At 39.8% G+C, this 16,481-nt stretch overlaps 2 protein-coding genes across 4 annotated transcripts in view; one reads left to right on the forward strand and one right to left on the reverse strand.

Annotated features, from left to right (window-relative positions):
* The window catches only part of st6gal2a (ST6 beta-galactosamide alpha-2,6-sialyltranferase 2a), a 62,357-nt gene extending 53,537 nt beyond the window's left edge, over window positions 1–8,820 (forward strand). For all 3 annotated transcript variants that reach the window (XM_022680513.2, XM_022680511.2, XM_022680512.2), the window contains one exon: window positions 3,484–8,820. In XM_022680513.2, coding sequence (XP_022536234.2) covers window positions 3,484–3,731 — 248 coding nt within the window. In that variant the 3' untranslated portion in view covers window positions 3,732–8,820. The remainder of the gene's footprint in view (window positions 1–3,483) is intronic.
* Window positions 1–16,481, reverse strand: part of tmtops2b (teleost multiple tissue opsin 2b) — a 38,589-nt gene that overhangs the window by 3,592 nt on the left and 18,516 nt on the right. The window contains exons 2-3 of the mRNA XM_007227945.3: window positions 14,153–14,478; window positions 10,596–10,829 (exon numbers count right to left, since the gene is read on the reverse strand). Coding sequence (XP_007228007.2) covers window positions 10,596–10,829; window positions 14,153–14,478 — 560 coding nt within the window. The remainder of the gene's footprint in view (window positions 1–10,595; window positions 10,830–14,152; window positions 14,479–16,481) is intronic.

The following is a 16,481-nucleotide window of genomic DNA, read 5'->3' on the forward strand; positions in this document are numbered from 1 at the left end:
TTCCCTTCCCCCACAGGTTTCACTTTCTTTTGTTGTTTCTGCCTTTTGCTGCTCCAATCCAATCCCAGAAAGAGCAGAATTCTCCCTGCTTCAGTGAGTCGATAAAAACAGTGCCATTTCTGAGGCTGAGGACGTGAGGGAGATGAATGTGTGGTGCACCTGACTGTAAATGGTTAGGAGACAGTATAAAGCGTGTGGCTGCAGAGAGTGTTTTTTTTTCTTTCTCTGAATGTTTGATGTTAGTGCAATACTACAAGGAATCTGAAAATGTGCAAACTGTCTTTGTGCTACGATGCGTTAAATCCTCGTACCTCAGCATCCAGAAGTGTCGTGGGTAACGGATCTTCCTGTGCTTCAGTTTTAATTGCCATACAGTCGATTACAACAGGTGATAAATTTAGACCTGCCTGTTCTTGGCAGAAAGTCTTGTTAGGAACAAAAAACCTTCAGCCACAGCAGCCTTTTGAGGATAATATTAGTGGTAATATAAAGTCTTTTTTATGCAAGCAGATTTCCATCACAGAGAATCATTTAGCCGTTTCATTCTTTTTGGGATCATTGCTTTCATTATTTTATAAATGGTGAACAGGAAAAAAAAAATAAAAACTTGTCCATGGTCATCAGGCAAATAACTTGTATCTATGTTTTGTTGCATTTTTTACTTTTTAAGAATTTAAATCTGGCATTTGTTCTATTTTGTGATTAATGGATCAATAGTAATGCTCAAAAATGGCTTTGAAATAAATATTTTTATATTGACTTTCATTGAAAGTCAATATAAAAATATTTAATTCCAAGCCAGTTTTAATTGATTTTATAGATTTTTTTTTTCTTTTTGTATTTTTTGACATTTTGGTGATATCGTATGTTCAAATTTCTTACGTCTAAAAGTTGTTCTGTGTTTTTATTGTATTGTAATATGTTGTGTATTGTGTTTTGCATTTATGTAAATTGACTTCAATTATTTGGAAAAGCGCTTTAAAAATAAAATGTATTTATTATTAGTAGTAGTAGTATTATTATTGTTGTGTTCCACACTTCCACAGAATTAAACTACATCTTTATGCACTGCATCATGCTATACTATACCAAGAAGATATCCCAACGTTTCAGCGACAGCAGAGACACACGGAACCTGTGGCAAGGGATTCAGTCTATCACAGGCTACAAACCCCATCCACAGACCTGCAACAGCGACACATCTCTGCTGAACGACCTGAATGGATTCTTCGCAAGGTTCGAGCCACTCAACAACACACCCGCCCAGAAATCCATCCCTCCTCCTGGTGACCAGGTGCTAACGCTCTCCCAAGACAGTGTGAGGAGAGCATTCAGCAGGATCAATGCTCGAAAATCTCCTGGACCTGACAACATTCCTGGTCGTGTGCTGAGAGACTGTGCCTGGGAACTCGCAGAGGTTTATACGGACATCTACAACACCTCTCTGAGTCAGGCGGTGGTTCCCACATGCTTCAAAGCCACCACCATCATCCCTGTCCCTAAGAAGGCATCGCCATCCTGTCTCAACGACTATCGTCCGGTTGCACTCACCCCCATCCTCATGAAGTGCTTCGAACGACTAGTCATGCACCATATCAAGTCTTCACTCCCCTCCTCCCTGGACCCCTACCAGTTTGCATATCGGTCAAATCGCTCGACCGATGATGCCATCTCCACTGTTCTCCACTCAGCCCTCACACACCTGGACAAGAAAGACACCTACGTCAGAATGCTGTTTGTTGACTTCAGTTCAGCATTCAACACAATCATCCCCCAACAGCTCATACACAAACTGGACAGTCTGGGGCTGAGCACTTCCCTGTGCAACTGGCTGTTGGACTTCCTGACTGGTAGACCACAGGCAGTGCGGGTTGGCAGCAACACATCCAGCATCACCACACTGAACACAGGGGCTCCCCAAGGATGTGTACTGAGCCCCCTCCTGTTCACTCTGCTGACCCACGACTGCACACCAGAACACCCCTCCAACCTCTTCGTCAAGTTTGCGGATGACACGACGGTGGTGGGTCTCATCAGCAACAACGATGAGTCACACTACAGGAGCGAGGTGAGCCGCCTGGCCTCCTGGTGCAAACACAACAATCTCTCTCTGAACACAGAGAAGACTAAGGAGATTGTTGTGGACTTCAGGAGAACTCACACACTGCACACTCCTCTGTCCATCAACGGAACTGCTGTGGAGAGGGTGAGCAGCACCAAGTTCCTGGGTGTGCACGTCACAGAGGACCTCTCCTGGAGCACCAACTCAGCATCACTGGCCAGGAAGGCAAACCAGCGTCTCTACTTTCTCCGCAAGCTGAGAAGAGCTGGAACCCCCACCCCCATCATGACCACTTTCTACAGAGGGGCCATCGAGAGCATCCTGACCAGCTGTTTCACCGTGTGGTACGGGGCCTGCACAGCATCCTGCCGCAGGACCCTCCAGCGCATCGTGAGAGCAGCTGACAAGATCGTTGGCACCTCTCTCCCCTCCCTTCAGGACCTGTACAGCTCCCGCCTCACGCGGAAAGCCCTCCGTCTGGCAGGAGATCCCTCCCACCCACTACACAGCTTCTTCAGCCTGCTGCCATCAGGGAGAAGACTGCGGAGTCTCGGGTCTAGGACCAGCAGACTGCGAGACAGCCCCATCCATCAGGCTGTGAGGATGCTGAACTCTCTTCCCGCACTACCCCCCATCCCAATCCTGCCCACAGCACACACACTCTCATCATCCTGACCCCACATCCTCCCACCAACACAGTACTGAAAACTCTGCACTAGAACACACACAGTACTGTAACTTTTGTAAAAGGACCTGCACTACACACCCAATACCTGCACTACTGTTACGCTGCACTGTCATACACACTTTAATTCCCCAAGAACTGGGAACTTTAAGAACTTTACCAGCCTTAAGCTAGATACAACATTGCACTACTGTTATACGGGTTCTATTTATATTGTCACTTGATCTTAATCACCATTAATATTGCACTATTATCTTCTGTCTCACAAATGTCTATTGTGTTTTTGTTGTATTGTACATATAGTGTCTCCCACTCATTTAGATTTAGATTATATATTTATTTCTTTTTATTTCTATTTATATATCTATTTCACCCCCACCACTACTGCACCTTGTTCTGTCTCATGTATGTCTGTGTCCCTGCTGCTGTATTGTACACATAGTGTCTCCCCTTTTTCTTTATTTTTCTTTATTATCCATTATCTGTACTTGCTGTAAAATTGGGAAGGAGAGTAACGTAATTTCAATTCTATGTATGTCCTGTACATATGCAGCATTGACAATAAAACTACTTGACTTGACTTGACTTGACTATAGTTTATTGGCTTTAACTGTAATGTACATTGTAAAAAATATGCATTAAATGAGGAGGCTCTCAATTATTATTATTTTTTTTGTATAAAAACGTTTTCTCCTGCTGTAAATTTAATCCGCTGTGTGTCTTGTGTGTTTTCCAGGCATCATGCTGATGATGTCACTGTGTGAGGAGGTCCACGTGTACGAGTACATCCCCTCCCTCCGACAGACCGACCTGTGCCATTACCACGAGCGCTACTATGACGCGGCGTGCACGCTGGGCGCTTACCACCCCCTGCTTTACGAGAAGATGCTCATCCAGCGCATCAACGTGGGCTCTGAGAGTGACCTCAAGAGGAAAGGCAAGGTCACCCTCCCCGGCTTCAGCACCATCCACTGTGACTCCTGAACTCTGATCCGTGTGGAGAAGGGAGCAATAAGCATCCTCGATTTAGCAGAGGAAGCCCACGGACCGTCCCGGGACACACGGCTGAGTCTGGGTTTGGCCCCCCCCACGACCCACGGACCCTCACCGGGACACCTGAGCTCGACGGCCGACAGGGACGAATCCGTGCTCTGAGGAACCGTTTCTAAACGTTGCGTTTTCTGAGCCATGCGTGATTTAGAGATCATCGGATAGCAATAGGGTTCTCCTAGAGAAGATGTTTTTAGATACTTGGCCATTTTGCTGTTGCTAGCCATCGCGTGACCATGTTGACAGTGTTTGTGATTGTGTTGCTGGTCTAGTCGTGAGGGGAAACTTATGTGTTTAACCGAAATCCTGCGATGGAGATTTTTGGGAGGGGATTTAAAGAAGTGTTTTAGAAGTCAAACACTGAATGTTACCAGTCTATTATAGGTCACTTATACAGACACACACATATACTATGTATAAAAAAAAAGAAACTAATAATGACAAATGATCTATCTTCACACAAACGGATGAAGGTTTTAATTTATTTTTACTTACTTTAGTGACTGCACCTTTTAAACCCACTGTTTTACTAGTGGTTGTGTGTGTCTCGAATAACTTAATAGCAGGTCTCTTTTTTGTGGTTCTCAGTGGAGATCTGACTTTTGTTTACTGCTGTATTACAGTTTCCTCAGCTGCTCAATTCTTTGAACGTTTTGGAAAATATTGTGCTCTTCCTAAACTGCTGTCTGAGCTGTTTGTATTTTTAACTCGAGTCCTACGTAACCTCTTGGACACTGATTAAAAAAAAACTAAACATACTTTTAGACAACGTACAAAAAATATGAATTGTTTAGTTATGATTGTTTTTTTATAGCATGATATTAAACTTCAGTCAAGTTACATCATCAGAGCAGTTGAGGAAAAAAAAATGTCTTTTTCACCTGCACTTTAGGAGAGCTTTGAGAGCTTTTACTGCTCCAGGGTTGGAACTGTTAGTGTAAAGGCTGGAGGATACGGGCCTGGTGGACCCAGACACTGCTTGACCGTCGTTTGACGTCAGGCCTTTGGCAATATATAATCAGTGCAGTGATGATTATGATGATGATGACTGATTGCGTTGTGTTTAAACCAGTGTCGTCTGGTTGTCCTGCGTGTTTTGCGGTTCCAGGATCAATAACAGGTCCTCATCATGCGCTCCCTATGGAGTCGCAATCAAAAGCGAATGAAAAGTTAATAGAAATTTCTTAGTTTTCCATACATTGTATGCATTGTGTGCATTTTGAAGCGTTTCATTTGGACATTTTTACTTACAATTTTTAAATTCACATTATGTTTGATATGTAAATAGTTTTTTCTTGGGTTTTTTTTTTTGCTGTTTGTTTTTTTAACTGATGTAATTCAAAGTTTCGTCTTTGTCTACGCAGTTTCAGTATGTGCCCTTTTATTTCAGAGGGTAAAGACTTACAAGCGCATCTGAATTTGTGATCTAGAGGAGGGGACTAAAATGTGTACAGATCAAATCTGTTGTGAACTGTAAGGCTAGAGATGTACTTGCTGTTTGGCCATTCGTTCATTCAAACCAACCAGCTGCTCGTCTGCGAGCTACTTGTGTTACTGGAGGCTTCCACTAGAGGCCTCCACTTCTCACAGTCATAAGAACACAACATACAGGTGTGGGTGTTTCTAAGGAGAAACCAACGCTTCAAATAAAAGCAAGCAACGTAAAGCAGCCATTTTTATGTTTATTACATATTTAACAGCAAGTATTTCTCTGGCCTGATAGCAAAACTATTAACAGATATTTTCACTCAGGTGTTCGTTAGACTTCTGAAACGAGTTTAATAGCCAATACATTCTTCACAGTCTTCTCTAGACATCACTTTATGAACCTCTGTGTATACTAATCAGTATGATGCTCTAGTGGTAAACTGATGGTGGTCCAAGACGGAATATTTTACTTCCTTTCTGTCTTTACTTGAGAAGTGAGGGAACGATGTTATGCAGTAAAAAACAGAGTGAAGGCTTCTGGATTTGATGAGACTTCTAGTGCTGTAGATGTGGGTAAAGCTTTTGAAGGAGTCCAGAAAAGGTTCTTAAAACAGTCCAAGCAAATAACACAAGAAGGCCTGTCAAGATAACTACTTTTTTTGGACAATATGTCGTCACAAAAATACAATTTTAAACTATTTTAGAGAGCAATTATTAAGAGTTCAACTATTGGGAATATTCAGAAATTGGAATAAATTGGAATAAAACTAAACTGCACGAAATTAAAATTTGGCCCGAAACCAACCAAAACAATTATCTAAATACTGTATTTTTACACTTGCTGTTACACTCAATAAATTAAAGGGCCTACATGCGAGTCTGTCTTGCTTGTTAAAGAAAAAGCAATTTCAGAACAACAATTAAAAACATTTATTGAACATCCTAGAAATGCAAAACACTGCAGAGGTCTTTTAATTTGAAACGAGGAACACAGAAACCAGAATCCACATATTTTTTTTTTTAGCAGTCGTTAAAACCAGTATGTAATGCTGAAGCGAAGCCTCTTTCGAACTAAAGCTATAGACAAAGCAGACAGAACTTGCCAGCTGTACACCAGCCTTAGCTAAAGCTAACAGACCCAGGCTCTGCTGGAGCGGGATGCGTGCTAGCAGTTTTTTCTGGATTACTCTCACCAAAGTTCCTGGTCTGCTTTAGGTCTGCTTTAGCTAACTCTGACATCATTGGGCTGTTTAAAATAGTCCTAATGTTGAGAGTAAACACTGTAACGCTAAAATAATTAGCCATTTTTTTGGCTGCTAAATATTTAGTGCATCTCTACCTAAAAATAATGCTTTTAAAACAGTTGACGTACCAATTGACGTACTCATTCATGTTAAAGAGCTTACCTGAATGTCAAAAAGGTCAAAAATTATCAATTTCCTTGTATCATACGGGAATTTGATCATGTAATTATCTTGACGGGCCTAAACACAGGCAAGGCTACTGTTGCTCTGTGATTGTTACAGACTTGAATTGAAACAGGAAAGCTGAACATCGTATTTAGTTCTTTATCATGTATTAATTGTGCCATCACTCACTTTCCAACAACAGAAACTGAATTTTCTGTAGAAAGAATGGGAGTCAACATGCAGTGTTTCCATGCAGACCTACACGCCACTGAGCTCCTCAGAGTTTCTGACCAACTCTTACTGAATGTCTCCTAAGCCTTTAAGAGGACCAGTGTCTGCTAAGGGAGGAACTGCACTGCGCTGGGTTTGTTTCAGAGCAGCAGAATGATTTGTAGGAGTTTTTAGGGAACTTCTTATGTAAAACCGGCCAGTCTGGATCGTGCTTCCCAAATGCTTTGTGGTCTGTTTTACGATATTGGAAAAAAAAAAAAAGTATTCGACATCTGCTGATGTTCAATTTAAGCCCTATTGGGAACAGTTTTGGTTTTTTTTTTCCCTTTTTGTCAAAAAATGTTGTGCCATTGTGATTGTACAAGTACTTTCCAAATGAAAACTGAACTGTGTAATTAGTACAATGCAAAGTGGATGCAGCATGCTAAGTAGCAGGGTTTCTGAGCCCTTTGTGGTGAACATGCTTTGTCGTCTGTAAATATAGGTCAGCAGTTCCTAATGTAAAGTCCTGGGGACCCCGTTTTTGGCATGTTTTTGCATGTTTTCCTTCCTGCTCCAATTCTGTGTTCACACAGCTGGTAAAAGTGGTCTAAAGTTTGTTTGTTTGTTTTTTCCCTAAACAAATCTGATGTATATTTTCAACTGTTCACTCAAATCCTTTTACTGTGACCTAGTGTGTGCATATGACGTCTGTCTGAATGGTTCCTGCTGTGTAACGGACACACGTGCTAAAGAATGACGCTTAACGTTACGTTTCGCTTTAATTCCTGCCAGAATCATAGAGTTCAGGCTGACTTGCCTCATCACGCAGAGAGCATTTGAGCTCACTGCAAAAACTGTATGTTTTTCAGACATGGGCGTGTTTTAAATCATTTTCTTTTGATGCTGCAGCCACAACCTGTAGACCTGTAAATTCATTGAAATGATTCAAATTAAATATAAATCAGATTGCAATATCAAAATAAAGAAGTGGACTTTTCCGAATAACATTCAACTTTTTACAGTGAGCTTAAACACTTTCTCGCTGATAAGCGAGCTTTCAGCTACTGGAACCCCTTCATATCTCCTGTGATGCTGCTGAAGGTGAAACCGAAACTTCACGTGAAACATTGCTCTTTTACGCATGTGATATGGGTTACAGTAAGAACAAACATAGGGTTTGCTAAAAAAAAAATGTTTGCTGCGTGAGCATAGCATAGGGTTCTCTTCAGTAATGTCAAATATTTCTAGTTCCACATACAATTTTTTTGTTATGATAGGGTGCTATATTAAAAATGGGGAAGAACATTTCGATCAATTTTTGTTTCTTTTAAGTTAAAAATCGAAAGTGCTGCTTCTTTTAAACATTTATTTTGTAAGAGTTTATAGTAGGGGCTGTAAAGCATAAAAACATGTTTCCATATCCGGGATCCCCATGACTGGTTTGAGAACATCTAGATAAAGAGCTAAGCGGGAAAAGGCGATGTAAACTTTTCTGAGTTAAGCTTCTCTTTAAATGTGTTAAAGTTGTCGTTTTTGATAACAGGAATGAAGTAATGAGTATTAGACAATATGGTGAGTTTATCGATGCAGTATGTTCGGAGGTTCTGAGCCAAACCATGTTGATATTAAAGGTCTACGAGTGTCTGGTGCTGTGCATCTGTGCTGGGTTTCTATCTCTCTGTCTCTCTCTATTTCTCTATCTCTCTCTATGTATCGCTATTACTCACTCTCTCTCTCTTTTTCTCTGCCACACAGCCTTTAACTTTGACCTGGTAATCCTGTATATTTCAGTGTAAATGGCAGCAATTTTACTTTCCACCCAGTTCACTTTCAAAAGCCATAGGATGCTTTTGATGGCATTTCTTTCTTTTGTTAATGCAAATTTCATGACTGTAGAATTAAATCTGTTTTTAAATGATCTTGTGTATTATGTTATTTGTTTTCTAACATGTAAATAAAAATACACAAATTAGGATCCGTGTGTTGTGAGATCTTTATAGTGTCCCAAAGGTAAAGCTCAAAATGTTTCTTAATTCGAGTCTGTAGTTCTGTATCTGTTTCTCTGTATACTTTATTATTCTCCTCCATTCACCCTGTTCTTCGATTCTCAGACCCCACAGGAGAGAAAACCACCACGGAGCAGCTATTATTAGTTATTATTATTTAGTGCAGTGATTAGCACTGATTAGCATGGTGGTGGTGTATGAGGTGTTAGTGTGTGTTGTTCTGGTACGAGTGGATCAGATGCAGCAGTGCTGCTGGAGTTCTTAAATCTCAGTGTCACTGCAGTGCTGAGAATTTTCCACCAACCAGAAAAATATCAGCCATCAGCGTCCTGTTAAACAACATCCTTTAGTCTGTCCTTTACCCACTGATGAAGGGGTCGGCTACTAGTTTTGGGCACGGGCCAGATATTTTCCAAGCCATTGCGTGGCGGGCCACAAAAAAAAATCTGTTTTTGTAAAATGAAGCAGGTAAACCCAGGAGGAAAGGGAAAAAATAGATGAATAAACACAGCGCTCCTCACCCGGGGATCGAACCCGAGTCGCTAGTATCACGGTCCTTTTAAAACTACCGCTACTCCGGCTAGTGAACTGAGTAACAACTGGGAAAAAAGAGAAAGGGAGCCTGAGAACGGGTGGAAATTAAAGTCATGCCGAGCGCGACAGAGAAGGCGTGTAAACTAAAGTTCGCCAGATAAGTGTTTTATTTATTTATTTATTTATTTTCATTATCGTTGATTATTGTTTAAAGAACCTTACCGGTGTTACACCATTTTCTGTGACCGTCGGATTCTGTGACCACAGAGAGCGCTATTGCACAGTTTCTGTTCACGGGCACGAGCGCGCTACGTAGACTGCGTGAGCTAAGCGGACTCGCTTTATTTTCTCCTTCTGCTGCTGTCGGTCCGCCGGACGATGAGAAACGGTGTTTACAGTTTATTTTGTCTATAAATAAAATAAACGATCTTAAACATGAACGTTTCATTATTAATTCTCTACATTTTCACCTTGTATGAAGAAGGCAGGGGGGAGTAAAAGATTAGATAAAACCTGAGTAACACTGAGTAACTGAGTAACAGAAAACTGAGTAACACTAAGAAAATGTTTACTTTTATCCCATTACTTTTATGTTGGTAGTATTGCAAAACAGAAGAAAACGGATTGATTATCTCATACTTTACACCTGTGCTATCATGCTAAACATACATTAGATAATGTGTATCATATTTAAACTGATATATAATTAATTCAAATGGTAGTTATAATGGCCTTTGGGATGTTAAAAGATAATTACATTTATAAAAGGTTTAGGTTATTTTTTCATTGTTTTCTGATATTTTGGAGACAAAATTGGCTGAAACATGATGCAACTGTAAATATGTGCCTTTGCCAGGTCCTATCTTAAGCATGAGTTATAAAGTTGTTGGTTTTTTTTTTGTGAAAGTGATGCAATCACTGGGCTTTACTCATACTGACAGCTGGCATCAGAATATGTGACCCTATTCCACCTACATTTAAAACAGTGTAAAACTAACCAAATCTTCTCAGATTACTCACCATCCCTTCACCTTTTCAGCTACACACAACACTTATTACTGGACTTTACCATAATGCTTTATATTAAGGGTCACAGATTCTGACAGCTGGTATCATAATATGTGAAGTCAAGTCCAGTAATAAATGTTTTAGAAATAAATAAATATTAGAGATTGATTTGTCTTTGGTGAATGAATGAAAGCTCTTACCTGTTTGTTCATAAGAATGTAAATAACTGGGTTGATGACTGTGCTGCTCTTGGCTAGGAGAGAGGGCACCACACTCGCCACAGGTGTGATGATTCCTGGCCGACCAAACGTGGCCATTATGGCCACCACGCTGTACGGCGTCCAGCACAGCAGGTAACACACCACTGTAGTGATCACCATAAACAACACGTGATACTCCCTCCTCCGAGCTGCAGACTTGCGAATCTTTCCTACCTGCACAGAAAAGAGAGAAGAACAGTAGCACTGTGTTCTGATTTGAGAGTAATTTGATCAAATAAAAATGTATCTCAGTGTTGTTTTGATGATTTATAATCCACTGAGTAAAGGTTTTAGGTAAATATAATTTAAGCTTAAAGGATGAAATGAAACAGCAAAAACAACTTCAGTTCTATTTGCAGGAGTAGTGTGTGTGAGTGAAAAACAGAAAAGGAGGGAGGTGTGTGAGAGTAAGAGATACTTATGAAATTTTAAACCACTTTTTAACATAAATTAAAAGTAATCTACCTTCTGGACTCAATAGTAGAGACACTGTGTTCATATTGCTAAATAAAAGACGAGTAAATTATTCAAGAAAGTTGATTAATATGTCTTGAAAAAAATGAACACATTAAACTTTAGATTAATTGCAGTTGGCAGCACAAGAACTAAAACATCTTTTTGACCCTGACCCAATTTCTTTAAAATTATTTACCTTACAGAGTAAGGTATGTTTATTTAAGCATTATTATATAAATGCTTGATATGTTTATTTCTTTGGAAAGTCTCAAATGTCCCTTACAAGTTGACCTGGATCACATGCTTTTGGCAGCCATCATCAAGCTAAATTCTCTTCTCTTTGGCCATCCTTTTTGGGCAAAACATGTACTTTTATGCATATGTGTGCTTTTAGGTCATAATCCTGTTGGGGAACTGTGTTTTAACCATCAAGCGGATGGCTTGAGGTAATGCTGAAGATTTCTGTAGTAGTCTACCTTCTTTATTATCCTATTCATTTTGTTCAATGGACCAGTTGCTGCTACCACCACCATGTTTAACAGTTGGCATTGCATTGCTCCAGGTGGCTTTTGTCACTCTATCTCACTTTTTAAACAAATGATTTTGGAATCTGCAGTTACTAAAAATGCCTTAGTCCAAACAGCTTTTAAAGCAATTTCATCATCACAGACAAATTTCCAAAATCAGAATTGAAGGATGACTTGCTTGAGTTGCAGCACACTCCTGTCTTACCAATTGTTCAATGTAAGAGTGTCAGAATGTCAATTTGTTCCGATAAAATGTTCTGATAAAATCAAATGTGTTTTTATATTTTTAGGTTTTAGTCTAGTCTACTGCGAATAACCAAAAGAAGGGTAGCTGTGGCCAAAAGCTGCTTCTGTTTGTGCTTTTTAAAAATAGTTTCATGTGAATGTCCACCAGGGGCCTGACAGGAAGTGCAAAAGGAATGCGTTTTTTTTTTTCCAGATCTGTTTTGCAAATAGTGACCCTGCAAGACTGACAAGTTTTGCGACAGATTGAGAGTCTTTTCAAAGTCTTCTAGTTTATAATTGATCTTGTGATCAATTATAGTTTCTTATATATAATATAATAATGCGTGCTGTCAAAGAAACCATTTCTAACTTTTACAACTTTTCTACTTACTGAAAAAAGTTAGAAGTAATTGAAAGCTCAGTACTGTAATGTCTATGAAGAATGCATACAAACTTTCCACCACTATTGCATGTAGTGTAGTGCTGTTTGTGCACCCTACAGAAACCAATCACTGTCTCACCAGCCACCTACAACAATATAGGAATACTCAATCAGCCCATCTGTTTCATCCAGCCCAGCCGCTTTCCCATGCAGGAACACAAACATCTACCTGAACAATCGATCTTTCTTACTGTAGACTCAGAGACTATACAAAAGCTGGGATGAGGAGTAACTGAATGTGGAGGAAAATAATAAAATTATCAGTCAGTGAGCCGTGAAGGACAGAGATGTGCAAACCAGAGTGCGCAATTTCTTTCCGTCACCCTGCAGTGTTAACAAATTGAAGATGGCCCTCTTTGATGTTCAATAATACACCAAGCACTTTTAGCATCTTCTCAGATCAGATCAACAAGCTAACGTGTGCAAAATACAGACACAGGCAATGTGTTCACTGCTGAAACCCCCAGCGCAACTGACTAAAATCTTTTATTTAACAAATCAATGCAGGAACCCAATCAGCAACATATTACATCTAACAGACGCTGTACAGCAGATCACAGAATCAATGAACTGCTTTGATTAACTATTCTATAAGATACAATTTAACACCTGTTCTGAGTTTGTTTGTGTGTTTGTTTGTTTGTTTGTTTGTTGAAGGAGTAGCTCTCCACTGTGAGCAGAGTGCTCGTGTTGATCAGTCTGTTTTTTGAACCAGCAAAAAAAAAATGGACCAGACTTGAATGTAGATTTTCCAGATTTGGAAAAAGTTAAAATTGTCATTATTTAGTTACATTTTTTAAAGTAAAGTAACTTGGAGGTGACGCGGTTGTGCTCTACTATTGATGATCTGCTTGTCTGTAGAATTAACACAATGGGCCCTATTTTAGCGATCTATAGTGCACCTGTCAATTGTGGATCACACAGCTGAATTTTGGGTGTGTCGGTGTGTCTTTGGTATCGCGAGGGCGCAAAAAAATATGCCTTGCATATCTCTTAACAGGTAAAAGGCATGAACTAATTCTCTTAATTAATCTTGGGTGTATTTTGAACATACCGTGAAATAAACCAATCAGTGTGCCAGTTGTCATTCCCTTTAAGAGGCAGGTGAGCTCTGACTTTGGGGCGTTCGTATCTTAATAGTGCGGCGCTTTTGTGCGTCTCAACATAGAATACTGACCTGTGCGCGCACACTGTAAAAGTACACCAGCAGCTCATATAAGGGAACAGCAATGTTATTTTATTCTTTATTCTGTTTATTGTTGAGGTAAAAACTGAATTAGCTTGCTTTTTGTGTAAAGAGTGCAGTGATATATACAGTGGCGATATAATCCAACTGATTCTTGACTGTTGTCAGGGTTTTTTTAGTCAGTGGCGCACCTGTATGTCCTGCAGCCAAGATAGAAACACGCCAGATATTTACCTGAACACACCTCACTTCCAGACCACCAGGACCATCGGCATAAATATATTCCTAAACCCCGAAGCTATTTTAACGAAACGGGCACAAAGTGTGAAACGATGTGTACGATAGGGCCCAATATACTGTATAATACTCTGTGCTGTTTTTACTCTCATACACATACAGTTTTAATCTGCTGTACAAATGTTTTCCTTTTTGCAGGCAAATCTGATTTCAGTGATTGGCAGTGTGTCTAACTGCTTGTCAGATTACTACTTTACTACTGATTTTTACCATCTAATAAAACTGATCCTTTATCCAAACAGTGCTCTGAATCATCGGACATTGTTCTCAAAAAAGTTTTTGACAGGTACGTTGGTGATCATTGTGTTTGACTGACTGAAGCAATATAAAAGGAAACCAAACTAAAATGAAAACCAGGTCTCACCTGTTTGACTGCGTACAGTAGCCTCCCATAGCTGTAGACCATGACCAGCACAGGCAGAGCCAGGCAGAAGATGAACAGACAGATGATGTAGGCATGAGACTGAGGTGAGTGCTCGGTCCATGATACAGAACAGCTGGTTCCTGCCCCTTCTAGACCATAGCTACTCCAGCCCAGCAGAGGAGGCACGGTCCAGACCACAGAGTACAGCCACGAGCCCCCCACTGCCAGCAGGGGCTTACGGTAGTCTGGACCCTTCTTGTTGTACACCGTCAGCGTGCTGTAGCGGTCGTACGACAGAATTACCAAGGATATTAGAGATACGATACCTGAAAGCAGAGAGAGAGAGAGAAGAAAGTGATCAAAACATGAGTAAATATTGTGTGGTCTGTAAATAATATACTTGAATATATATTAATAGGCAGACAAGCAGAAAGATGATGGACTGATTGTGTAGATTATTGATATAATAGATAAATAAAGATAATGTGTGCAGCATGTGTTTTTGCATTGTCTTTTTGAAAACAAGAGGTAGAAATTACAGGGGCATCTTGCAATATGATATTATCACGATATGTTGCCCACAGAAACGATGATATCACGATTCTGTGATTCTGTGATACTCAACATATCACAATACAATTCTCTACAATACTTAACAGCATCTGTGTTACTGAAGTACCAGGAATTATGATTTATTTATTGGTTTTACAGTTTCAAAGAATATTCTTCAACACAGATTTACCCTATTCATTTGATTATAGCGCCACCATATGGAGTAATGAAGCAGTGACTTTAGTAAGATTAATTGGTGGGCAGGGATTAGGGTGTTTAGAGCAAAGGTTTTCAAAAAATGTCCATATTTGATCACACGTATCGGCACCTTTTTAAGGAAGTTTTCACACCAGTACTATTTGGTCTGGTGAAAATGGACTCTGGTTCGTTTATACCCTTAGTGCGGTTCAGTTGAGCAGGTGTGAAAACAGTAATCACACTCAGATGCGGATCAATACAACTAGACCGACAACTAACCTAGAACAACTGGGCTCGATCTGTCCCAGCTATCAAATATACTCCTTTTATTTGAGCTAAACTAAGAATAAAGTGCAGTTTAATCTGATATATTAGCCAGATAACACTAATTACTACAGCTAAACGCTGTCTCTGTTTCATGCTGTTTTCACGTGTGGTCTGTGCTGCGTTCACTACTCGCAGCTCTGCGAATCCAAACACTGTGTTTGAAAGCGCAGAGTTTTAGTGTTCTGTCTTAAAGCAACTTCACACAGTGCAGATATATGCACTGGAACACAGAAGATGAAAAATTTTGCATTTTGGTGCGTTTAGGTTTGTGCCTGTGTGAAACCAAACCAAACAGAAGGAGAAAATGCTTCAAGTAACAAACTCAACAACTGATCCGGACCAAAGAAAGCAACTACCGGTGTGAAAATGCCCTAAACATAGGCCACTCTAGACCCCCTGTAACCTCTTTTAGCACTCTCTCCTTCTTTCTTTTCACAAATCTCTAGAGGCCGTTACTCACGACAGCCTGGCAAGGTCACTGAAAGTCCACCTTGTCCTTTACCTTTCAGGGACTCACATTCAAAAGAGAAATAAATCATTCATTGCACTCGAAAGATTACGGGGCGGTATCTATCCAAAGGCCACAACTATTAAAACCTTCAAGTTTGAATAACCTCTACAAAATAAAAACAAGCAGATGAACTGAACTAACTTTTCCATTTTTATTGTTAAAGGATAAAAGCAGTGAGGTGTTAAATGCTGCAGTTGTGCTTGAAAGTTTATTAAGGTTTTTGATGTATTTTTTACATTTTTGCTTAAATGTGACTAAAAGTCCTAAAAATTGTTTTAAAAAAATTTAATTAAACCAATGAGACCTAAATATAATTGGTATGTGGACCTTTACTTTCTGTTTCTGGTATAACCCTGCTGCGCAACAATAACAGCACCTGAACTATTCTACACATCAACTTGAAGGAATTCCTCAATACACAACAACTTCACCTCTGTTAGGTTGGTGGAATTTCACCCATGAACTGCTTGCTTCAGATCCTTCCACAACATTTCTACTGGATTAAGGTCAGGAATTTTCAAACACATTAACTTTTTCTTTTTTGACCTATCTTTTCTGGAATTACTTGCATGCTTAGGGTTGTTGTCTTGCTGCACAGCCCACATCCTCCAGACATTCAGCCCATGGTTGGATGTCGTGACATTTTTCTTTAGAATTAGTTGGCTCTGACTACCGCCATGTTTCATATAAGAGGTAAGGTATTTTTTTTATAATATTTTTTAGTTTGTAAATGTATAATAT

Source organism: Astyanax mexicanus, chromosome 11 (genome assembly GCF_023375975.1).
Source record: "Astyanax mexicanus isolate ESR-SI-001 chromosome 11, AstMex3_surface, whole genome shotgun sequence".
Lineage (NCBI taxonomy): Eukaryota > Metazoa > Chordata > Actinopteri > Characiformes > Acestrorhamphidae > Astyanax > Astyanax mexicanus.